This window comes from Polypterus senegalus, chromosome 3 (genome assembly GCF_016835505.1).
Source record: "Polypterus senegalus isolate Bchr_013 chromosome 3, ASM1683550v1, whole genome shotgun sequence".
Taxonomy (NCBI): domain Eukaryota; kingdom Metazoa; phylum Chordata; class Cladistia; order Polypteriformes; family Polypteridae; genus Polypterus; species Polypterus senegalus.
This window is the reverse complement of record NC_053156.1, coordinates 50,157,263-50,183,777: the sequence shown is the minus strand read 5'-3', so window position 1 is coordinate 50,183,777 and position 26,515 is coordinate 50,157,263. Positions and strand designations below refer to the sequence as shown.

General features: G+C 40.5%; 1 protein-coding gene across 2 annotated transcripts in view; it reads right to left on the bottom strand.

Moving 5' to 3' along the window:
- efnb3b (ephrin-B3b) overlaps positions 1-26,515 on the bottom strand; it is a 397,095-nt gene that overhangs the window by 37,738 nt on the left and 332,842 nt on the right. For both annotated transcript variants that reach the window (XM_039747177.1, XM_039747178.1), the window contains exon 3: positions 25,193-25,285. In XM_039747177.1, the coding sequence (XP_039603111.1) occupies positions 25,193-25,285 (93 nt within the window). The remainder of the gene's footprint in view (positions 1-25,192; positions 25,286-26,515) is intronic.

The window sequence follows — 26,515 nt, the reverse complement described above, 5'->3', positions numbered from 1 at the left end:
ACAGAATATAGGGGTCAGGTGGAGAAGTTTGTTTTTTGGTATAGAAAATAATTATCTGTTACTCAACATCAGAAAAACCAAGGAACTGGTTATTGACTTTCACTGCACCAAAGAGCCCCTATGTCTGGTTACTATTCAAGGAGTGAATGTGGAGGTGGTCAACTACTACAAGTACTTGGGGGGTCCACATCAATGGCAGGTGGGAATGGTCTTGGGACACTGAGGAACTGTATAAGAAACGGCAGTGCAGGCTCTTTCTCACTTAGGGGACTGTGTTCCTTTAATGTGGAAAGTGACATCCTTCACATTTTCTACAACTCTGTGTGATTTTCTATGCTGTGGTGTGCCGAGTTGGTAACATCGTCACAAGAGAGGCCCAACAAATTAATTAAAAGTGCAGGTTCAGTTATGAGACACAGTCTGGACCCCCAGGAGAGAATTAAAACCAAACTGAGTGCCAGTATGAGCAATGCTGCACATCTTCTCTCTGACACACTCACACTGAGGACTTTCATCCAACAAATTATTCAGCAGAAGTGGATCAAGAACCGCTAGCAGGGCTCCTTTATACCAACAGCAAAATGTCTGCATAATGTCTCACTGGCACTGGGACTGTCAAGTCAGAAGTTTTCTTTGTTTTGAATTTTCTTTAGTCAATCTAGGGTGTGTTCAGGCCAAAGTGTGCATGTATTTATTTACTTACTTGCTTACTTATCTATCTATTTATGTATTTATTAATATAAATAGTTTCTGTAAAAAGCAAATCATCTATCTATCTATCTATCTATCTATATGGTGATAAGGAAATAACATTATGTGAGTGTCAGTTCCATGAGTGAAAACACCTTGTGCATGAGAGAGATCAGTGGTGTGCAGAAGGCCACCTCAAACACACAAAGTGCAAGACCTTGAAGTGGATGGACTACGACAGCAGAATATCACACTGGGTTCCACTCCCATCAGCTAAGAGCAGAAAGATGATGAAACAAGGGGCACCAAAACATAGATATCTGAGGATTGCACAAATATCACCTGACATTAAAAATTAGAATTTCTACCTGCAGCATGCAGATGGTAGGGTCAGACTTTGGAGTAAGCATCATGAAGCCATAGATCTATCCTGCTTTGTGTCAATAATATGGCGTGTTGATGAGAGTCTAATGGTGTGGAGAAAATTGTCAGGATGAAGGTGTTGGTAAGGAAAAGGATATCATGAAATGGCAGAGGAGGAAAAGACAAAGTAAGATAAGGGAGAAATAAAACAGAAGGAGGCTGAGATGAGGCATGATTTAGCTAATACAGAGGAGTGTATAAAGGAGAAGGAAAATGGGATAGGATGAAAGAAGGCTATCCCACAAAAATAATCAATAATATTGAATACAAAAAAGAAATACAAAGGAGAGTTCATATGAGGACACAGCGACACATTTTAAAATGAATTCTATCAAGCAGAACAAACGGAAGCAATAAGTGACAAGTTTCTAGATCTGGATGAGGCACTGAGGTGTGGGACACGACATCAGCCTTCTTCAAGACTGACAGACTGCAGGGGTCTTAATGAGCATGTGGGAGTCACTGAACCTGTGAGCCAGTTGAGCAGATGGCTGCACGCTGCTTTTTCTCTCGCATCAACGCAAAATAAATAAATAAATAAATAAATAAATAAATAAATAAAATAGAAATCACAGAAATAATTAGGAAATGGAAAGCTGTTGCTGGGAAGGCTTCAATTAGGGTGTGTAACGGGCCATACTGCTGGAGTGTGAGCGGCTCGGGGCGCGGCACTCGCTCCCCATACTGCAAGTGTCACTTCAGCAGCTGGCTCTCTGCTGCACTGCGAGCTGTAATAATTAGCAGGTACATGTAAGTGCACGTACTAATGACTGGCAGCCGAGGCTGACTCTCAAAATAGACTCACGTGTCTATTTCTCACCTTTATTATCATTATCAGACAGGAGATGACATTCAGAAAATGTGCACCTAAATGCTTTTACACAGAGCTAGTAGGAAATATCCATTTGTCTGATACAGCAACTGTATTTCACACAGGGTCCTCTAGCAAAGACAAGGCAGCCTTGTACCTGAGCAGTACATGTATATGTCTACAAAGTACAGTATTTATTTGTCTTTCTAATATAGTACCTTTCACATCTATCTATCTATCTATCTATCTATCTATCTATCTATCTATCTATCTATCACAGAAGTCCCAAAACACACACATTTATTTTCTTTATCTTCACACAGCACAATGCACACAGTGCACCAATTGCCACAATAAGCTCACAGTTACTCAGTCCTTTTTTTCCTATCTTCTCTTTTTCTTCCTCCATTCCTCTCCCGCAAGCTCTATCCTCTGCCCTTCGACTCTGGCTCCCCAGCAGGCGAGCCAGAGTTGGGTGGAGGTGAACAACGCTTGCTGGAAGGTGTGGAGGAGAGATTTAACATAATTGTGCTTGACATTTATCAATGTGGCTGTGGTGCTTAGGGAGCACAGTTTTGGAGAAAAAAATGATTAAAGATCTTCTTAGTGCTTTTAATCTGTGTCCTGAGTGTCTGTCTATTTGGTTTAAAGGGGCAACAGCGACCCCCTAGCGTCCACATTGGCATAGTCGGCAGGATGCCCTGCAGGAATCTGGGGCACCGCTACATTCCAGGGGAGGTGCCATCTAGTGTTTTGGGGGAGGCAGTGACCACAAGTAGCTTCCTTCTCTCATCCTTCCATTTTAGGGGCATCCCAGGCTGAGCTGCCAGGCGTCTCTCACACAATCTATCTATCTATCTATCTATCATATAGTGCCTTTCATATCTCTCTATGTTTATCCTCACAAAGCACTTTACCAAGTAAAGAGAAATTTGAGAGATTTGAACCATTCTTGTGTTTTCCAATAATCTAAAGTCATTGTCACTTTGTTTTTTACAAATACAAATGGATGTCATCTTTATTTCCAATAAGATTATTCCATTTAAAGTGCCCAGATATGTGATACGATGGCCTTTGTTAAGTGTGTTACATTAAATCAAGACTGGTTGTCTGATGTTTGGTGCACTCAATGGAGGCACTGGCAGTACACAAGATGCCACATTCATTTGCAGGATTTTTTTAGAGATAAGATAAGACAAGTGTTGACGAGGGTTGGTACATGGATCTGAATGATGAAAGGAAGGATGGCTTCAGGACAGGACTATAAGCCCCATTGAGACAAGGCAGCCAAAATGCGTCTTTTGCCATGCTGAGCTCAGGGGTGTCTGACTGTTTTGTATCCTCTGTCTATATACAGACATTCAGAAGTGATTCTTCACACTGATCATTACTAAGCATTAACAGCTCAAAGGCATGGCTGAAATGTGTCACGGCGAGGCAGGCTAGGCCTGAGGAGTTCCCAAGGGATGAGAGTAGTGATTTAAAATGGAGCTGCATGTATGAAGTCTTGTAAAATGTGACACACATCAGCAGTAATTAGTAAAGATGCTTGGCCTTGTGTCACCAGCACGCCACACACACGCTCAACTCCAGCTTATGTCGTTCCTTTCACTGGATGGTTTTTCAGTAATGTATTTGTTAATTCTTTTTTCCTAAGAAGCCCATGTAAACACCTGGTGGAGTCAGGTGGAATGCCAGGGGGAACTTGACATAAAAAGCGTTCCCATTCTCCTTGTTTTAAATTGAGTCTGTCTTGTTATCTGAGTTTCACAGATATTTCAGTAAACAGGTGCCCCGGTGAAGGCACACACACACACACAACCACACACACACACACACGCACACACACAACCACACACATCCTGCCCACTTCATGCCTCCCTCTCAGAGGCTACATGTTGAAGGACATCGCTGTTGTTCAAGGACAACAAAAGGGCTTCACACATGGGACTTTCAAGGAATACTTGGAAAGTACAAGCTTTTTAGGTGGACAGGGTGTGCATATGCAGACTCTTGCACATCGTATTTTTGCTTTTGAACAGTTTTCGCAAGAACCTATTCCAGTGAAGATCTTTTAACTGATAAACACCATGTGCTGAAGCAAATATACATTAATTAAAGGAACTCCCCAACCATTTATCTAATTTCATCCATTTCTCTCTACTCCCATCCATTTTCTCACTCATCATGTTGGCAACAAGAAGAATAGTCAGATTGAACCTGAAAAACTTTTTCTTCCATTTGTACGCCCTGACCTGGGTAGACCATGCCAGCTCTAAACTGTAACCCATCAAGCACCTCCAATGTCAACCTAAAGCAGTTGATCAATCAGGGGGGTTCCTTGAAGATTTGTAACCCTACTGAGAAACACCACCTATGTTTTAGGTGCCAGCCATCTTGTCCACACATGGTCCATGATGCAGGTGAAGACAACATGGCTCAAAAGGCATCCACAACAAATAGTGAAAGATTCTACATACAAGAAAAACTGGATAATTTATGAAAGAGTTCAAGGCTTTTTTACCCGTTGGAAGGCTAATTTTAGAAATGTTACAGTTATGATGATGAATTGGTGGACCACTGGGATTGACAAAGGAAATCCAAATCAAATATAGTCTATCCTTTAGGATTTATGGGAAGATGCCATCTCTACACACAGTTCCACTAGCAAGACACTACTGAATGAATTTCACATTTACATACAGTAGGCCTGCTAGTAGTGGGGGTGGTCCGGAAACCACAAAGATGCTGGTTTGAGCCACATCTGTCCACTTTGAGCCAGCATGGAAACAATGATGTTGTGCCTGCAAGAAGCCAAGGTGCCATTTGAAGTTTGACTTTCCCATTAATGCATTAAGGGGTAGGAAGGTGAGACTTCTTGTTGGCCTGATTGTGTATGTGACAGGTGGGCTTCGTCCATTCTTGGCTGCTAGTGCAAAACACAGAGCTTGATATTACTAGGACATTTTCCACTTGTTTTATTAAAATACTGCAGGTAATATTAAGAGGACTAAATAAATAATCATTGGAATTATAATGGGAACAAGGGCACTGCTCTGAATGAAGCTTTCATGTTCACGACTCTGCTCTGCCCCTGTTAAGTGATCTTAAAGGAATGTGCTAACATTTTAATAACCTTCAGTGGATTCTTAATTATAATTTTACTGTCACTAAAAGGTTACAGTCACTTTAAAATGCATATTTGTTAAAATATTTGGATTTTTTTCACCCTTAAGTGTTTAATTTATGCATTTTCCAGTGCTACCCTGTGGCAGAGCATTGCATCAAACAACGGATTTGACAATGTAATCATGGTTGGAAAGTTGCAAATAAATCTAGAAAAGGTGTCTCCTCACACAGATCATCCATTCTGCAAACCCATCCATCCAGTCATACATTTAATGGAGTTGCTTAATCCACTTTAAGGTTTGCAGGGAGCTGCAGCCTTTCTTAGCCACAAAGTGTCATCAGCTCTGGATGGGATGCCACTCGTTCACAGGGCATGCAAAAACACACGTCAAGGTAGTTTAAAGCCACCTAACTTCACAGGTAACCAAATAAAGATCAACAGAGACACTGGGAGAACATGCAAACTCCACACAGGCAGAGTCTTGAACCCCATCTGTTGGCGGTGTGAGGAGGATAATTCTAAGAAAGTACTGTGTAGTCATTGGGAGGCCCTGGGTGAATCACATCACATTCCACTTTGTTAGTTTTAAGATATACTAGGAAACATGCACACCTCAAATAAAGGTGCTTTACAGCAAGATGAACATTTCCCTTTTGGCTACACAATCTGTTGTTTTCAATATGAAGTGGGCCTCATCACCGATATGACTTTCTTAATTAGTGCTCTTTAGCTATACATTGATGTAAGGCAGGGTCATCTTAACAACATCATAGGCCCCCAGGCAAAATAGCACACTGGGGCCCCTATTTTAATAGCAAGACAGAAACATACATAGGCACCAGAAACAGTGTTGGCCCCTATGCTCCTGGGAGCATAACATATGTGCTTATACGATACAACGGCCCTGATGTAAGGATGTAAAAGTAATGTTTGCACATGGATTGAAGTTGTGAGAATTTTTGATGATCTCCTTGTTTGTCATTTGTTGTCATTCTTGCATTCTGTGGAGTGGAGTATGTGCAGTATGTTGATGAGCTATAGTATTAGCCAGCTCCTCAATGGCCCTTTAATCATTCTTCATCATGTTCCATCACAGTGTGTAGCACTGTATTTTGTAATCATACTGATGACTTTTGTGTGAGGACAGAAGCACGGGTCATTTTCTGCAGACTTTGGTCTTCCTTCATGATGCATGCACTCTGCATCCCGCACATGATGCTCAACAGATGCCGATGCTATTCTTCTTCTTGTTTCTAAGAATGTTCTCAGCAATGTGCTTCATGCTCAGCATATGTTGCCACAGTTCTTTTGCTTTCTGACATGTCACCCTCTTGAGTAGTTTGCCATAAGAAAGATATAAACCCCAGTAAATTTATGGAGGTTGCTGCTGTCCACATTATTTACTTCACCAGCGTGTATAACGTCGAAAGCTTTTGATTAAGACCAAGATCAAGGTTGTAATTGCATGACAGACTGACACAACCCTTAACATATTATATATGGATAGAGATAATTGTGCTGTGAAATTGTGATTGGTCAGTTGCTTTTGACAAAAGTGACATCTAACTAATTCATTAAATATATAATGTGTACAACTGGGATCTAACGGCTGTCACACATGTGCAACTGGGAGACAGCAGAAGGGCCTGAATTATAGAAATTCCACAGCAGACCAGGGCAGCGGGATGCGCTGACTGTCTCAATCTCTTGCAGAGCATCCACGGGAAATCCCACAGGGTACTGGTGCCACTGATGACACCACTTCCAGTCCCAATGACGTCACTTCCAGTTCCTGCGCCAATGATGACGTCACTTCGGGTCCTGACGATGTCACTTTCGCTTCCGCCCAGATGATGTAATTTCCTTGACTGGCCTTTAAAGTCGCTATCTTGTCTCAATAACTTCAGTTCTGTTGTGGACTTGAATCTGTGAACATCTCTGTTCAATTTAACCTCATTTTGCAGCCTTGGAACAATATACGGGTGGCTGCCCCAAACCTTCATGATGTCTAAGACTCATTATTGTGATATGGCTAACTGGATCTGCACACCTTGGTCATTTTCCAAAAGCATAGCTCAATTCTATCAATCGGCCTGCTGAAAGGCTCCCACTAGATGATGTTAGCAGAACCTCAAGCACTGGAGATGGCTAGGACTACCATAATGTGTGGTGAGCAGCTGAAAGTGGACGTTAATGTGGATATAAATGAGAATGACACTGATGTGATCTGGAGCAGGTAGGAGTTTGACACACATATAAGCTATAAGAATAGTGGTAAAGCAAAAAAGTACAGTCGTAGTAAAATGGCATGTCTTCACAGGAGCCTGACAAATTCTAAAGGGTAAATTAAGCAAGAGTATAGAAAGAGAGGAAATCTCAAAGTAAGAGAACACTGAGAGGTGTAAGACTGAGTGATGCACACAGTTAAACTCTTTCTCTTAACATTGCTTGACCAAGAGACCAGATCCTATAAGGAAATTGTTACCTAGCAACCAGAAGACCACAAGCCATCTGAGGATGTGAAGTCTGTGCACACAGGACCAATAGGCTTGGTCACTTTTTTCGCTGCCCTACCACAACGTTTGGTGTTGCGACTGTAAAAGCATGCATTTCTAGGTTAATTGGTAGAAAGCACCCAGTAAAGTTTGATGCTACTGGGTGGAAAATTTGAGAAGAATGGAATGCAATGGAAATTGGAGAATTGTGGCAAGTCAGCAGCAAGACTCTTAACCAGAAAAAGAAAATCTGAGCACATCTCACCAGTCTTAGTATCATTACACCGGCTACCAGTGTCCTTTAGAACTGACTTTAAAATACTACTAATGGTGCACAAAGCCTTAAGTAATCTTGCCCCTTCTAATATCCTGGAGTGCCTGTCAACCTACATTAGATCTTCTAATAGCAGCCTGCTTATAGTTTCAAGAGTCAAGCTTAAAAGAAGTAATGAGGCACCAAAAAATCTGAAATACTTTTCAATAAAGATACGACAAGCTAATGCTGTGACACATTTTAAGAAACTCCTAAAATCCCATTTTAATTTTTTTTTTTAGGTTCAATTTAGTTCTACTCTCAATACCCTAGACAGGCACATAATTATCATTCTCTTCAGTGAATCTTCAATCATTAATAATCTGTACTTTTCTCTGTTTTCTTTTCCAGTTCTTACATAGTGGCAGCCACCACCACCTAATCAAAGTTCTGTGCAGCCGTCCGTGATGTCTGAATGAAAGCAGATACCTCAACTTGTCACGAGACCAACTGCGTTGAATCCTTTAAAAAAAAGAATACCTAATAACAAATTATTTAAGAACATTTATGTGCCTAGTGGGGACTGGATTTTTTTTTTTTTGCTTTTTTTCTCCAATTTAACTGGAGATTTTTTTTTCTTCCCACCCTGGCCATCTGATCTTATCATGGGACTGTCACTTAGAAACTTAAATAAAGTCTATTGTCTTCTAAGATATTAAGAAATATCTTTCTTATGTAAGTGTGCATTATTTATTCTTTGTAGCCAATTATTCTTATCTAAATATAATCTTTGTTCTTTTGCATGTAACTACTTCTTTGAGTAGTTGTAAAGCACTCTGAGCTACATGCTTTTTTTTGTTGCTCTTTTTGAAGACTTGCACTGCACAAGTCCTGATACTAACTTTTTAAAACAACAGCATCAATTCAGCTTAGTGGGAATGCAGATGTGGGATTTCCGTGATGGAGAGTTAAGGACTTAGTAATTGGCTCGGAGATTTAAAAGTCACAAATGGAGTGCATTGTGCCAGATCATGAAGGTCCCAAATGGAGGAAGTATCTGAAGGCGTCTAGACTGCTGAAATGCATGTAAGCCACAGTTTAGTCTGAAGCAGAATGTGTTATGTTGTGTTTTTTTCCTGGCTTGTATTAATTTGCTGCTTTATTGTCATTTTCATGGTTATATTTCCTGTTTTGCTCAATTTTTGTCTATGATCTACTATTTTGAATCCTGTAACTTTAAATGTGTTGTCATTTTGAGTACTTTGTGGGTGGAGCCTAAGGAGGCGGGGTCACCTTGATGTCACTGCTGCCTTTATATTCAGTCAGGAAGGAGAAACTCAGCAGCAGAACACTGAGATGGTGTTGGAGTTGTAAATATTGCTATTACTTTGAATTTACTGGTTTTGTTTGTAATGTTTTTGCTTTGCTTTCTTGGATTCTGCCTACAGATTGTTGTGTATTGAGACTTTGAACAATTATGCTACAGAACTGCTGGCAAGATTAGATTGCAAATGTTTTAAAAAATTACAGTTCTATATGGTTGTTTTCGTTGCTGATCCAAACTCCACATTTCTTATAGCATTACTGCTACCAGATGAATTCTACAAGACTGCTGGGCTTTTCAATAAAATGTGCTCTTTTGGCTCACACACCTCACTGCATTGGAACTCTTTTTGACAAATGTTGCAGAAAAATGTAGGTTTTTGGGAATCACGGTCACAAGAAAAGATCTACTATTGTATTTATACCCAATTTCTACAATCTGTTTAAAAGCAAGTATGGTAATGAGGGTTCAGCTTTGTAACAATCTGTAGCAAGATACAGTTAACTCTGTTGAAATCAACAACCTTCTAAAAGACTTATTTCTTTTCCAGGAAATTCCCATGTATATTATTGAATCCTTGTACAAAAAATTTGACTTGTTTATATGGAAGGCAAGCAGAAAGCAAATTAAAACAATGACACTCTAGAGATTAAAAGCAGAGGGTGGCATTGCAATCACTACTATGGGATCTTTTTAGGCATAACCTTTTGCCCTATTTGCTCTGCTAAGCATTTTTTTGTTATTTCAACACTAGATTAATACAAATTCTTTGTTTCCTCTTTTTTGCCAGAGGTTTACTGTAAAACCTCCTCCTTGTGGAGCTTTTGCTTCCTTTTGGGACATTTCTAGTTTCTTTTGCTAGCTTTTTAGCAGTGAGGTATTGGTAGCAGTATTGGTTATGTGAACCTTTTCTGCGCTAACGAGAGAAGTCCTGGCATGTCATGTGGCTGTATTTCGGAGGTGCCGCACCCATTTTGCCATGTTTGAGACTCCTAATCATAGCAGGATGTATTTAATGAAATACATGCAATTACTTAAAAAAGTAGTGACACACTTAAAGTATCCCCTGCAAAATGTAGGGACTGAATGATTTTACAAACAACATCCTTCTTTTTCTCCTTAAATGACAATATCACATTAAAGAAATAATTTTGTATTTCAGTGTTTTGTATCTCTCTTCAGAGAATCCTTGGGTATCGCTGGTTTGACTTTGCCCATGGAGTCCCGAATGAGGCACATTACCTGCATTGTGAGGGAGTGTCAGTTACGGCACTACGGCCATGTGGTGCGATTCTCAGAGAGTGATCTGGCTCATAGAATCTTCATTGTTGAGGACCCGAGTGGCTGGACCAGACCAAGGGGACACTAACGTAACACCAGGCTGCAGCAGATAGATGGTCATTTCAAACTGGACCACGTGTCTGCCTAGAGGTTCACCAACCAGGATTCTGAGCTGTTTCGTTGTGTGGTGGGTGCAGCAACGTGCTGTACCAGTGCAGGCTCACCAACCTCAGTGCTTTGTAACAAAAATGTCATGGAGAAGAAAATTTCAGTGTAGGGTTTGTTTTTAAAAATTAGGGAATTAGTAAAGCCTCTGAATACTTTTGCCATTAAAATTAATCCTTCAGAAGAGAAAAAATTGACATATGAGAAGTGCCATCATGAAGATCATGAAGATGTGCCTTAAACAGCTATGTGACATATGGATATCTAATTAGCACGGGGGTGGGCAGAAACAACATCTTTTAGCAATAATATGCATGATGGATACCATCACTTGAAAGAGACAGAAGTATCCGCTTTCAGTGTCATGTTTTCATGGTGATGGTTACACCTCAATGAAATCCATTAAGCAGAACATACGCAATCAGGTACACATAGCCGAGAGAAAGACCTGAACCTCTCAATGAAGACATCAGATGGAAATAATACAAAGGAGAATAGTTCAGCTGAATGTTTTCTTAATTTCATAAAGGTTTTGTAGCAGTTTTTTCTTTCTTTTTTATTTTTTAAGGGAGGCACCATTTATTATCATGGAGGTAATTGCTCGAAAAGTAACCTGACATACTACAGTATATGTTTTCCTGCACGTATGCAATACCATCAGCTCAAAGAAACTTCATTTTATCATTTATATCAGTTCAAGAAACAGTTGCTGCCAATAGGAACAGGACAACATGGACATTATCCCAATTAATCTGTCCTTCATTGATGAATCATTTCATAGTTGTTGGACAGGAGCTTATTCTGGCACCATTAGTCCTAGATATCACACCAATTCATCATCGGGCACAATCACTGCTGTGCAGTCAGTTTGGAATCCAAACATTAGCCTAATAAGCACTCCTTTGGAATGGAGGAAACCACAAGTATCTACAGAAGCAGCCATTAACACATAGAAACGGAATTCAGACAAAAACAGATCAAAACCCAGGAGTACAGACATATGAGACAACATTTGGAGCCCACTTTTCCACCCTCAAGTAAATCAGTTAGGTCTTACTCATGAATAGACATCCTTAAGTCAAAATCAATCCTTGAGTAGATTCATTTAAGATAAACTTTTTCATTTAATGGTTCAATTTGTAAGTATATTCCTGTTAAAGGCTAAAGTATCCTTTAGTAAATCTGCTCAAAATAAAGTTCAACCAGCAATGAAACAGTGGGAGTTTGTCCTTAATAAGATCAAGTCTATCACCATACATGACCATTTGAAGAACGTATATCCATAAATGGGTAATCATAAGAGAACAAATGGCCTAAAGAAAACCTGCCAAATGGAGGCTTCACTATCATACTTACCTACTCGTTTCATAAGAAAAGTATACTGTGTAGTAAAGTTCTGTCCGAAGAGGATCCATTGAGAAGTTTATTATTAAGCTGATGTGTTCAAGGAAACATTTATTCAAGAAAAAAGTAAATTCTTGAGTACAGATAGCTCGGCCTTGACGTTTATTACAAAATATGTGCGTTCAAGGCAAAGTTCATTCTTGTGGGCATCCAGTTTATTCTTAAGTTGATCTGTTCGTAAAAAAAAGTTCACTTTGTTTGTATCTAACATGACTATTTAAAAAAAAGCCTAATTTCTGAATTGGTATGTTCAAATAAAAAAAAAAAAACATAAAACATTTATGTCATGATCTCCAAGTTTTTCAAACTAGTTTTGGAGTATTTGCAATTACTTTTACTCTTTCATTTTTTAATTTTCCAAAATTGTCATCATTTGTCATGTGTGTCATCATTCCCAAGAATTCAAACATGAGGAAATGCATCCAGTACAGTTTAAGGAGTCGTGTTCTCAAAATACTTTTAAGGATTTCCATATGAAATAATAAAACAAAAAAAGAAAAGAAGTAAAAATAAAGTCAGAAAGAGTAAAAAAAATAGGGAAACAAAAGCCATGGACATGATCTGGTTTGGCAATAGTTCATTTCTGCTCTGAGGTCTTTGGATTTTTATTGTTTTAAGAGTCCAAAAATATTTTACATCTTCCTGTGATGGAATTTCATGTTCTCATGGATGCTGACATTTGTGCAGGTCTGTTGCTACTGCGTTGTGACCCTTGGGGCCAGCCTACATGTGTCATTAAGTATAAAGATCAATTCCATACACTCCTGGTAATCAAGGCTGGATAACAAAAACTTTACTTGGTATGCGCTTTCTACGAATTCTTACTTTGTCCTCTGACTTTGATCTTTGCTTACAAACTTCAGTTTAAGGGAAGGAAACGGCAAGTTTTTGGATAAAGAATCTAGACTTGGTATCATTTTGTGGTTAGACATTCATTTCTTGTCAATGGCAATGACAGCTTTTCCTTTTAGAGAACTTTCTGTTTTTAGTTTAAGCACTCCATCCACCTCTCCATGGATGATAGTCAGACACTTGCTTGTCTTTTTGGTTTTGGTTTCTCTCACTCAAAGTACTCTAAACCACTAAATTGTTCTTTCTTCTCAAACATTTGCATTGGTCACAATTTTTCTGTATGCGTTTACACCACAGAAGGATGGTGTATCCTAAAGTAAAATCATTCAATGGAAAATTTCATCTAATACAAAATTTTGCCTCCAACAGATGTCTTCACAATGATGATTGATAAATAAAACTAAAGGATCAAAAATGAGTCATTCTGACAAATATAACATTGAATCATAAGGGCATATGTCCACTGTGGCACCTGGCCTCCACACCCAGGAGGACCAGAGGAGGGCTTGTGCCTCCTCCAGACCGCGAGGGGGCGTCCGTCCTGGTTACGCTGGTGGCCTCGGGTAGGGGGCATGGAAGCCCAGCCCTGTAGGGGCCCGTGGCCACCGCCAGGCGGCGCCCCGCTGCCTGAACAGCCCTGGAGCCCTGCACTTCCGCCACACCAGGAAGTGCTGGGGGGAAGACGACAGGGGACACCCGTACGGCTTCTGGGTGCGCAGCCGGCACTTCCGCCACACAAGGGCATGTCTGCGGAGGAATGCCGGGAAGCAGCTGGAGCCCATCCGGGCTCCCATAAGAGGGGCGGCCTCCGAGCAGTCGGGGCGAGAGTCGGGTGGAAGAGGACGGAGCTGAGAGAGAGAGAGGACGGGAGGCGGCCAGGAAGGCATTGAACTTGTGAGGCCTGGACAGTTAGGGGAATCGGTGCAAGAGGCACTGGAGTTTGAGCACAGTTTTGGTGTGGTGGAACCAACGATGTCTGTCTGCCTGTGTCCTGGTTCAAGTTCACACCACATATACTGAACTCGCCGTTAGGATTATGCTTGAGATTATTGAGTAGATCCTTTCATTAAGAGGATATTTTCCAGTTTATCATTGAGTTTAACCATTGACTCGAGAGCTTACCTGCAAGATCAACTGCAAAATCAACCAGCAGCTGATTTCAAGGTGTATATGAAGATCAACATGAACCGATAAGCACACTTGTTCATAATCAATTAAAGAAAACTTGCAGCCACAAGTGGGTCTACTCAAGACAATATTTGTCTTTAAGATCAGGAAACATGAAAAGCTTTTGAGGTTGTTTAATCCAGAAAAGAGATCATCCTTGAATAGAGAGGTGTTTATGAGAAGGTCAGTAGAAGCCAATCTATTCAATGAAAGGGCTGAAGAAAAGACATGCCATTTTATACACATTAAAGAGAAAACTACTGATACAGAGCAGATTAATGAATTCAGGCAAGCAACAAAAAACTGAATTGATTCCTCTGCTTCTTATTTCTTAACATTTGCATTAATCAAGTCCCTGTTTCATAAGATGCTGCATACATACACTTTAAAATGCATAACTAAACACAACATTAAAATACTGGAATTACCAGAAATATTAGTGGGCCCTTTGCTCATTTCTCAGTTCTAATTAGTGATCAATCAGACTTTACTCCATAAATCTTGTGTTCCCTGCTATTCTACTCTTGTGTGCTATGAGATGGTGCTAATGTTTGGTTGATTACCTGTGCGGCTCTAAGCATAATTGAGTCCCAGCTTATCACAAAATGCATAGATACCAGAGGGAAACACTCTGGGGCATAGATAGATAGATAGATAGATAGATAGATAGATAGATAGATAGATAGATAGACAGACAGATAGATAGATAGATAGATAGATAGATAGATAGATAGATAGATAGACATGAAAGGCACTATATCATAGATAGATAGATAGATAGATAGATAGATAGATAGATAGATAGATAGATAGATAGATAGATAGATAGATAGATAGATAGATAGATAGATAGATAGATAGAAAGAATATACTTTATCTGTCCCCAACTGGGAAAATTAAAATTTTATAGAAGCTCAAAAACAAAATTATAAAAACAAACAACAGCCCCCAACAACCCCCAGTATACTACACAAGAATAAAACTGGGGAGAACCACAAAATAAAAGTGAGTTAGCTGCTTTCAATTTGGAGAATGTGTACTAAAGAGGGAGTCATGTCAGTTCTACTCCGCAGAGGGGCAGTGGGACAGCATTGCTACCTCAGTGAAATCAACATCTTAAAAGTGCAACATCAATCAGCATGAAGACAATAGCTCTAGGACCCTAGGATGGGTAAAGCCTTCTCCATGCATTATGCGCATTATCTCAGTGTTTAGTTGACTTTCTTCCTGAGACTTCACCTATCCTGTCACTAGAGAAGAATGAAACAATTCAAGCAAAACTGATAAAAAAAAATCTGCAAAATAAATTGTAATTCACTTCCAATAAAATACATGTCACTCACACAAGAATAAATATGTTTAGTCTGGAAGTATTTTATGCACTGATTTTTCAAGCATCTGCCTGTCATTTAAAATTTAAATTAAACAAACAAAAAAAAAAACCACAGGACTAATGTTCTTTCATGTGAAGACATTTTGCCAAGTTGCCAGCCGGGCGTTGTAGTTGTTCTGATAGTCCAAACTGCAATGATCATTTTGCCAATTATGACAACAGTCTTGGAGATCTCAATCCTGAAGATGCATCAGAAACAGAAAAGAACCATGGAGCCCAACAGCAAATGATCTGTGCATATTCTACACAGGAGAAGGAAGATGTTAGGTAATGGGTGTCTTACAAATTCATGCTTTCTGTCTCTTTTGTGTTTCTTTGATTTATGTTGCTTATATTACTGTTACTTAATTTTTGTGGTGGTTCACTTTGTTATGACTAGGAATCCCAATGCACTTAGTACCAAGAGCACTTCTAAAAACGCCAGTTAGAGGGGGATGTCATGATTAAAGCCCTGCTAGTAGTAAGGGTAATGGCAGAGTTTTTACAAAATAAAAATAGAAAAAAAAACAATTTATTACCACAAAATCATTCTCAGTCTCATTATGAAGCTGCAAATAGCACAAAAGGCATAAATACAATAAGTTGGCAGCAAGGCAATTCAAGGAAAACAATGTTCCAGAAACACAGTCCAAACAGAGCAAGTCAAAATATCGGTAATCACAATAAGCACAGCAAATCACTAGTAAAGTCACCACTCTCAGGCATGTTTGAAATGTAGTGCCACTAAATGTGGAAATCCTCCTGATTCATAGGGTGGAGGGCAGTTCCTGGTAATGACAGATAGGTGGCTCCGCCTTTTGAGGAACCACCCACAAAACACATGGAACATAACACAGGCAGTTTACATACATAAACAAATCCAAAACAAAGAATAATGCTCATAACCTAAAAAGTAGGTGTGTTTTAAAAAACATGGTAATGTGTACAAGAGGCATAAATAGAATTAATTTTACCAGTGTGCAATGAATTACATGAAGAAAATAACACAAGTAAACATGGAAGTGTAAATGAAGGCCTATGAGGGACCATTTCATGTTCTCTTTTCCCCCCAAAAAACTTTTCAAAACCTTCCAGAAACTGTTTTTAACAAGTTTTGAATTTCATAAGTGATAAAATTGCCTACAAAACAAATTACAGTGTCAGTTAATCAAAGCTGTATACCAATCGGAACCTGCCTGTTTTGTTCACACTTCCTGTCACAGTTGCATGGAAAATAAGATCTACGCTGGGATGAGTGAGCATGATGTATGGGAGAGTCTACTCTGTGTCCCATTTACGACCAGATCAGAACATGGATTTAGAACAATCTGAATGAGAACAGGCCATTCAGACTAACAAAATTTGCCATTCTTATCCATTTAATTCTTCTAAAACAGCATCCAGTTGAGTTTTGAAAGCACCTAAAGTCCTACCGTCTACCGCACTACTTGGTAACTCATTCCATGTGTCTATGGTTCTCTGATGAATGGACTTTGCAAAATAATAATTCAGATCCAACTGAAAAAGGAAATGAGAGACCTCAGGGTACCTGCACACGATTGCTGAGATACCACGCCAACTCCTCAAGGTGGGCACCCAAGTACCGTTAAATGCTCTGCCACCATGCTACTTGAAAGTGAAAGCACAAGTTCAATACTTTACTTATTCTCCCTATTACTCTTTGTCTGGCTTGTGTGTAAATAATTATTTCAAATAATCAGACTTTAATATAGCACATTTTGTTCTGCGCTTATAATTCAAGCCAAAATGAGCAGTGTTTTAAGCATGGACAAGCAGAACCAACCAACGGAGATAAGATAAACAAACTATAAAAGATTGGCACTTTATGAACACAGCCCCTCTCTAACCTGGATTACACTGTTTGGACTGAAGGAGCAGACGCTTGTGACAGTACACTGCGACTAATGGCTGCCCTGCTCTATCAGCAGCACTTTAATAATGTTCATTATTCAGCATGTCGTTGGCTGCTTTTGATAAGAGAACTGGCTAAAAATGCAATCTGTCAGCTGCCAATGAGTTCTACACTTCTCCACAGTGACACACAGTTAGGAGGAGTTCTTATCATACACTCCATAACACTCATGTAACGCACATACTTTAGTAGAGCGCAATGGCCACCTCTCCACATGGATCAGTCTGTCCCACACAATCCAGAACTCTAGGTACCATTGTGATGCAGCAATTCTGGCCTTATATTCATTTGACTTAATGAAGCTGCTCATCAAAGTGCCTCTTTATGTTCTTCTTTTTTGGGTTTTGCTGCTTTATTGAATTCCCCCTCTCGTATCACACCTTAGAGCATTTTCCAATATTCTTGTCACTCTAATAACAATTAATCATGTCTTACATTACTAGAGCTCTTTGCACTTGTGAATTTCATGCACTTTATGTTCACACAAATTCAGCCTACATTGTGGAAGGCCAAACCAGCAAATCGAAAAGCTGGGTGATAGCAGATGGGAAATTAAAGACAAAGAGCCCTCATAATACCTTTAGACAGAGAAAAAAGCTCAGGAAGCTGGACGCTGGGGTCTTCCAGGGTCATTTAGTGGTCACATGTAATACCTTTCTGATGATGGTAACTCATGCACCATCTATTTTTCATAGCTCTATGTGGTTGAGTTCAGATAAGTCTATATTGCCTGATATTGGATGACTGCAGGGCAAAACAGTGCCTGCATTATGGCCTTATGGCCAGTAGGCACCATCCCTGCAGAGACTTTCTGCTGGGGTTTCGCACAAGTAAGCTCATGGAAATTACAACTTAATTCATATGAGGGCACCATGGCAGTCAGTCCATAAAGATGGCACCAGGATCACTAGTGACAACACCCTGCAGCAGCGTGGAGGCATCATGTGGTCCATTGTAGCAACTGAGTCAGGAGAGATTCTTAAACAGCATAAGCATTTGGGTACATTGTGTAGTTTCAGTTTTTTTTTCTTTTTGCTTTTGTGTTTTATATAGTGAACTCAGACAAGCAAAACAAAGGATGCTATCCTTTACATGATGAATAAGGTGAATTATGCATTTTATTTATGTAATTCAGGTAAATGCTGAACTATCTTGCAAAGGATTCTCTTGCAGCCTTTCTATATTCATAAAGCTGGCTATAATAAGTTTTGAATATTCATGATGTGAGCTGTGTCTGAATTTGAATATTCATAATGCTGAGTATAACTGACCCTGAATATTCATTGTGTGGATTATACCTCATTTTTCAATACTCATAATGGGGTTAAACCAATGCCTAAATATTAATTTGTGTTATCCTGTACCTATGCGTCAATAGTGAGGTAAGTCTGAAGTTTGAAAGTCTTTAAACATTGGACACTTTGGAGTGTAGGTTAGACGCACGTCATTCATGTTCTACAATATCGATTATGTCAGATATACACTATATGGCCAAAGATTGTAGACTCTTGACTGTCAAATCTATGTGAGCTTTTTGGAGTCCCATTCCAAAAACCAAGTAGTGAATGATGAATGAGAAGACCTGTCTCACAATTGGCAACATATCAAATGTGGTTAGTAGGGATGAGCTCAGGGCCCTCTACAGGCCACTTAAGTTCCTTTATGCCTTAATGGACCTGTCCTAGTACATACGATCACAATCATGATGCAACAGAAATGCAACTTCGAAACTGTTGGCACAAACTTGGAAGTGCACAATTACCTAAAATGCCTTTGTATGCTGTAGCATTACCCTTACCCTTCACTGGAACCAAAGGACCTAGTCCAAACCCTGAAAAACATCCCTACACAATTATTCCTCTTCCACCAAACTTTCCAGGAGGCACTCTGCAGTCCAGAAGGTAACTTTCTCCTTGCATTAATCAAACTCATACATCAGACTTTCAGATAGTGAAGTGTGATTCATCACTCCAGAGAACATGTTTCCATTGCTCCAGGGTGAAATGGTAGCATATTCTGAACCACTCCAGCCAGTGATTAGCATTTCACATGGAGATCTTAGGTTTGTGTGAAGCTGCTTGGCCATGGAAACCCATTTCATGATGCTGCTGTTTCACAGTGCTTGTGCTGATGTCTCTTCCAGAGGCACTTTGGTACTCTGTTGTGAGTGATGAAACTGAGGATCGGTGATATTCATATGCTACGTGCTTCAGTACTTGGTAGCCCTGCTCTGTCAGTTTGTGTGGTCTACCACTTCACGGCTGAGCTGTTGTTGCTCCCAGACACTTTCACTATAATGGCACTGTAAGGGCACCAGGGGCAGATCTAGCAGTGCAGACATTTCACGTACCGAGTTGTAGCAAAGATGGCAACCTATGTCAGTGCCACATTTAAAGCCATTGAGCTCTTCAGTATTACTCTGCCAGTGTTTGTCAATGGAGATTGCATGGCCATGTGCTTGATTTTATGTACCTGTTATCAATGGGTGTGACTGATACACCTGAACTCAGTAATTTGGAGGGGTGTTCACATACCTTCAACCATCTGGAGTCAAAGAGATTATCATGGAGTGAGTTATACCTGTCTTTGGGCATTTATGATGTAGGATATACCTGTTCCTGAATTTTAGCAACATGAACAAACCTATTCTAAAACATTCATAATTTGAAATACACCTGTTCTTGAATATTTCCTATGGAGAGTATGGCCAGAATGGGGTGCTCTCATATATCCTGGACCCAAAAAAATTTAAAAGAAACCAAAATACACTGCTCAAAAAAATTAAGGGAACACTTAAATCACATTTCGGATCTCGATGAATGAAATATTCAAGTGGAAAATCTTTACTGAGTGATGATGTAACAGCAGTCAATGGAAACTACCATCATCAACCCATTGAGGGTTCAACATCACACCGAAAATCAAAGTCAAAAACTGAAACCTCAGGCTAAACCGCCTTGCGTAAATTTCATAACTCATAATGTGACTCAGTAGTGTGTATGGCCTCCACGTACCTGTATGCACTCCCGACAGCTTCTTGGTATGCTCCTGATAAGATGGTGGATGGAGAACTCCTGGACAGATATGAACTGATACATAACATTCCAGAGGTTCTGAATTAGATTCAGGTCTGAGGAACGTGCAGGCCAGTCAATGGCATCAATACCTTTGCCATCCAGTAAGTGCCTAGACACTTTGGCCGGGCATTGTCCTGCACCAGGAGGAACCCAGGGCCCACTGCGGCAGTTGGTGTGAGGATTACATCCTGAGAGCTAACAGCAGACAGGGTACCGTTGCCTAGCACATGGAGATCTGTGCAACCTCCAAGAATATGCCTCCCCAGACCATCACTGACCCACCAACAAACCAGTCATGCTGGATGATGTTGCAGGCTGCATAACATTCACCATGGCATCTTCAGACTCTTTCACATCTGTCACATGTGTTCTCTGTGAAGAGAATGAGGCACCAGTGGCCGAGTTGCTAATTATGGTATTCTCTGGCAAATGCCAATCGAGCTGCATAGTGATGGGCTGTAAGCACAGGTCCCTCTAGAGGACATCTGGCCCTCATGGAGTCTGTTTTGGACAGTATGGTCAGAAACATGTACACCAGTAGCTAGCTGGAGGTCATTCTGTAGGGCTCTGGCAGTGCTCCTCCTGTTCCTCCTCACACAAAGGAGCAGATATCAGTCCTGCTGTTGAGCTGATGCCCTTCTACTGCCCTGTCCAGCTCTCCTTGTGTAACAGGTCATCTCCTTGATACTCTTGAGATTGTGCTGGGAGACACAGCAAACCTTCTTGCGATGGCACATATATGCCACCCTGGAGGAGCTCCCATCATCCCCATTGCCCGGAATTTACACGTGCTCCCTGGCTTAATACACAATATCTCAGCATACTTCTCACATTAACAGTGGTCTATTGCCACTGCCAATGACCACACTGCAACTGAATCTACCACCTGTGCATCCCAAAGCTCAGCTCTTGTCTTGCACTGCTGCTGTACCTGCTGGGCTTCATTTTACAGAAGATCTGTCTTTGAATATTCATGGAGTAGCTCATAATCCCCAAAATGGTGACATACTTGTCCTTCAGTGTTAATTACAGTCACATATTGTTTCCATGGTATTCATAGTGATGGAGAAGGCAATGATGGAGTTAAAAACACAGATGTACAAAAGGAAGCTGTGGAAGGTCTATTTTCTACACACAGAGGAGCACCCATTTACACTTGACCTCTGTTAACATTTTATTGTCAGTTGTATTTCTAAAGAGGAAGAATCCAGAGGCATCAAGGTAAGGTCCAAGTTTGACTACTAACATGGCACTGGCGGAAGTAATAAGAATTTTACTTTACTGTGATATCATGCCAATACATTTTAACTTGAAGATTACACTCTATATTTAAGTGTACATATACAGTATAGGTGACGCCTTGCATGTTGATTAGCACATACAAGTAAGAATTTCACTGTACTGTGTACATGTGACACTGTAAATAAGTACCTGTGCTTAACATATTCATAAAACTGCATATAGCATATGTTGAACATTATTAATGTGGAAAGATCCTTCTTCTGCTACATAGTGATTATTGCGGGATTACCTTTTCTTGAATATTCATAATATATATAATCCAGCAGCTGCTGGTGAATAGTAATCATTTGCGACACACCTAATATTAGATATTTATGATCTGGGTTTAAATTTGATTTTGATTATTTATAGCATGGCAAACTTATTAACACTCCAGAGACTTGAATTCAGTTCCCACCTGGTTAACTTCCAGTGTGAATTTTCTCTGGGTACCCCTGTTTTCTTCCTTCATGACAAAACATGTACATTAGGCTTGATCCACAAATCTGAATGGTTCTGCTATGAGTAAGTGTTGGTGTATGAAAGATTATGCCTTTTAATGGGTTTGCATCCTGTACTGCAGAGAGGGGTTCTGTATTTGTGTGATAGTGTGATGGAAGTAATAGCTGGACAGATATATATTTATAACGTACGTTTTGCACATTTATGAATCTTCACACACTGGGGAATACTTGTTTATTGATATTTAGGATATGGTTAAAAATTCATTCTTAAAAGTTTAGGTAAACACCTACAATGTGGGAGGTATTTGTCCTTCAGTGTTCACAATGTAGCTATTGTGGATTAATGGATAATCAAAATCTGCATAACAACTGCTCGAATAATTACAGATGTGATACAGTATGTACTTGTTCTTGAATATTCTTGATCTAGATTATATCCACTTTTAAAATTAATGTTGATACCTCCTCATGAATATTTAAGATGTGGACAATACTTGTTCATAAATACTTAGAAACTGATCATTACCTGCATACCATTCTCCAAACCATTTAACATTCATCAGGGCTAGTACCTGTCCTGGCAATGGTTAGCAGAAGTCAAGCAACAAGCCTGAGTGGGGTGCCAGGACATAGCAAGGTCCACTCTTACATGTATGGGCAGGGCCCCTTCACACACATACCCACACTCGCATGAGGCCGATTTGGAATGACTAGTTAATATAAGCAACAGGTATGGGGGGATGTAGGCTGGAAAAGCCATGTAGACACAGAGAGAATGTGCAAACTGCACACAAACAGAAATTGGCTGTATAATTCCAACCCAGGACACTGGATCCATGAAGCAGCATTGCTTTCTATGTTGCATCCCCTCATCATGAGGTTGAAGTTTTTCTTAAATATTCATCATGTAGGCGGCATCTTTCATGACATTTTACAATCTAGGAAGTGTACCAAACCTGCTTATATGGTTGATTAAGTGTGGTGTCCCATTCTTAAATATCCCTGGTCTCATTTGTACCACATTGATATTAGTGGTGTGGTTATTACATACTCATGGATAGACACCACCTATTCATGGATAATTACAATGTTCTTGATATAACCTGCACTGACGATTTGCCAAAACAAATTCATGTCACAGTGTCACCTTTGTTAAGGAAAGAGGAAAGCTTACAATATGAAACTCTGTGAAAACCCAACTTATTTCAGTTGGCCAACAAAGCAGAGATGAGAGTTAACGTGGGAAGAAAACAACTTCATTCAGGTGATACTGTCTGCTACCCTGAGACCAGATGGGGTTATCTGTCAACAGAAGGGAAGACTTGACTGTACCGTGGTTAGAAGGCTGTGAGGAGGAAGTAGAATAGAAAACTGTCAAATACCATTATCTAGTAAAAGACTGCAAGGACAGAGGATGGCAAACATGGCTGTTTCCACAGGAGGAGGGCTGTCAGGAATTTCCAACAAAGTTGAGGTGGAATCTAATGACAAGGATTTGAGTAAGAGGTTGGGAATATATGGAAATGATCAGCAGTCTGGAGGTTAGGAGAGGCAGTGCTGCCACTGGTAAAAGATGGAGTAGATCAGCTGGAAGCAAGAAGGAGAGGGGCAGTGAGCTGACCAACACTGTCAACCCACCAACTGTAGAGCGTTGTGGTTGTAGTCAAAACACTTGATGAAAGCAGAGGACCATCTGATGAGCTTTTCTCTTGGCCAAGGCTACAACTAGACTAGTCAAGGCTAAACTAGGTTGGAAGGCACGTCCGGAGATGTATGAAGACAGAAAATGCTGTGGACAGCAGACTAAGTGTATCAACTTTAAGGACTTGGGTTCAATACTAAACCAGACACACTGTCTTTATAGAAACTTGGTTCTTTCTAAAGCATCTATAACCCTGTTTCCAAGCACTAGGCTTACTCTTACATCTCAAAGTGTTACATTAGTTAAAGACTCTTCATTTCTATAGGAATAAATGAATCTGGTTGATGACAGACTAACATCTCATCCAAGGTTGCTTCCTGCCAACATAACTCCCAATTTCTATTTCATTTTTTGGAAATGCTGCTTCTGCTGTATATCAGTAAGGTATGCTGTGTCCAGTTGCATTACAGTAATGTGGTATTTTTGGACTTAAGGTTATCCTATTGCTAGTGCTACACTGGGACAGAACTCGCCTAGTGAAAAGCACTAAAAGCAGGCCCTTAGTAGGGGAAGTGAGGTCATGGCAGGAGTTTTACAAATGTTTACAATTTCTCAACCTGGTGTCCAGTCCAGGGTTGGTTTCTGCTGGGACAGGCTGCAACACCCTGTTATGGGATACACATACTGTATGCTTGGAAACAGAGGGATTATTTTATTTTCACACACTATACAAATCTTCATCTTTTTTATCATTTCTCTTACTTAGGCTTAATGGACCATGAATAAGGTAAAATTGGCCAACGCAAACTTAAATTATTTTTTAAAACAGATTGTGTAACTAAAAATAGATAAATAACAATCCTTATTTAATCAAGTGAGTAATCTTGCCGCTGTTCCGGACCACCAGGTAGAAGTTTGAGCTCATAGTAAAGCATAGCCGTGGCCCACTACGGCAGCACAAAGTGCTGCTTCAAGTCATTTACAACATCTTCCATACTGCCTAGAAAAGAGGACTTTTATCCCAGAATATTCTGTCAGTCCTTATTACCGAGCACTATAGGCTGCCCTGAGGCGACTCAGCTGGAAAGGCGCAACATGAAGACTGACAGCAGCTTGCTGATGGGGCTTCAAAAAGCTGTTTTTTGTTTTCTTCCTTTCTGGAGGTCAGGAGCCAATTCCTGTTCTCCAGGCACCTAGAAAAAGCCTTTACCTGGACTCCCTCGCCCCACCCTAGCTGAATACCAGGCCTTCTCCAAAGGGAAACAGAACACTGACCCCCAGACAGTGTGGATTAAACTCTCATTTGGTGCAAACACCAGGGATCCTAAGGCAATCTAGGAGCCAAGCTCACAGCAAACTCTATGGGATGGGAAGACAGAAAGCAAATGAACAGAAAAAGGGGGAGAGAAAACGACATTCCATACTCACTCTGACCGACTTTGAGGATGACCTTCATGCCCTTGCTTTGACAGGATCCTCCTCTTATGCTCTCCAGGCCTTGTCTTGTTCCATCAGAGGTAGCTGAAGAGGAACAGAAGAGAAATGATATTAGTGTTGTGTCTGGGTTGAGGGGGGATCGCGAAGGTGGGGAGATGGCCACAGCATAAATATGAAGAAGAGAGACACAAGTGGTCACTGAACTGGTGGAACGTCCACACTCTTGAATAATATGAAAAACCTAAATTCAACAAGGCAGTGTACAATTTCTCAGCTCTGTCTTTTCTTCATGGACCCCTTGGTACTGCATATGCCCACATTTTTAACACATTCAATTTTCTTTCACACTTTTGGAATCCCACAATCCTTATTTACTGCATAGTGGGAAAGGCTTGGTACTTCAAACCCTGAGGTTGTGGGTTCAAATCCTGTTACTGACACTGTGTGACCCTGAGGAGGTCACTTCATCTGCCTGTCCTCTAACTGGAAAAACAAAAGAAATGTTACCAATTAAAGTGAGGGGTTTACTCACCTTGGCAGTGACATTCATGTCTCTGGTGACTATAAAGTCAGTAGACAGATTGGGAGAGCATGGGGGGTCATGAAGTCGCTGGAAAGGAGTGTGTGGCACTCCCAATATCTATGCAAAAGGACAACAGTCCAAGTCTTTAGAGTCTTGGTGCTTCCTGTCTTGCTATATGATTGCGAGACATGGATGCTATCCAGTGACCTGAGAAAAAGACTGGACTCCTTTGGTACTATGTCTCTTAGGAGAATCCTCAAGTACCACTGGTTGACTTTGTGTCAAATGAGCAGTTGCTCATGGAGTCCTGAACGAGGCACATTACCTGTATTGTGAAGGAGTGTCAGTTATGGCACTACGGCCATGAGGCGCAATTCCCCAAGGGTGATCTGGCTCGCAGGATCCTCATTGTTGAGGATCTGAGTGGCTGGACCAGTCCAAGGGGACACCCACATAACACCTGGCTGTGGCAGATAGAGGGTCATTTCCGGAGGCTGGGACCGGACTGGGGGGATTCCAACCAGGATCGTCATGTGGTGGGTGCAGCAACACACTGTTAGCAGTGCATGCTCCTCAACCTGACCTGACCCCATTACCAATTATATCTCAAATGTTGTAAGTCACCTTGGATAAAGGTATTGGCTGAATAAGAAATAATAATATTCACACTACAGCCAGAAAGGCACATTCAGGCACATAAATCAAAAATCAACTCGTCTGGCAAGTGACAGAGAAAGGCTGCAACCAAAGTGCATTCTAAGAAATGTACAATCTGTAGTAAAAGCTGATAT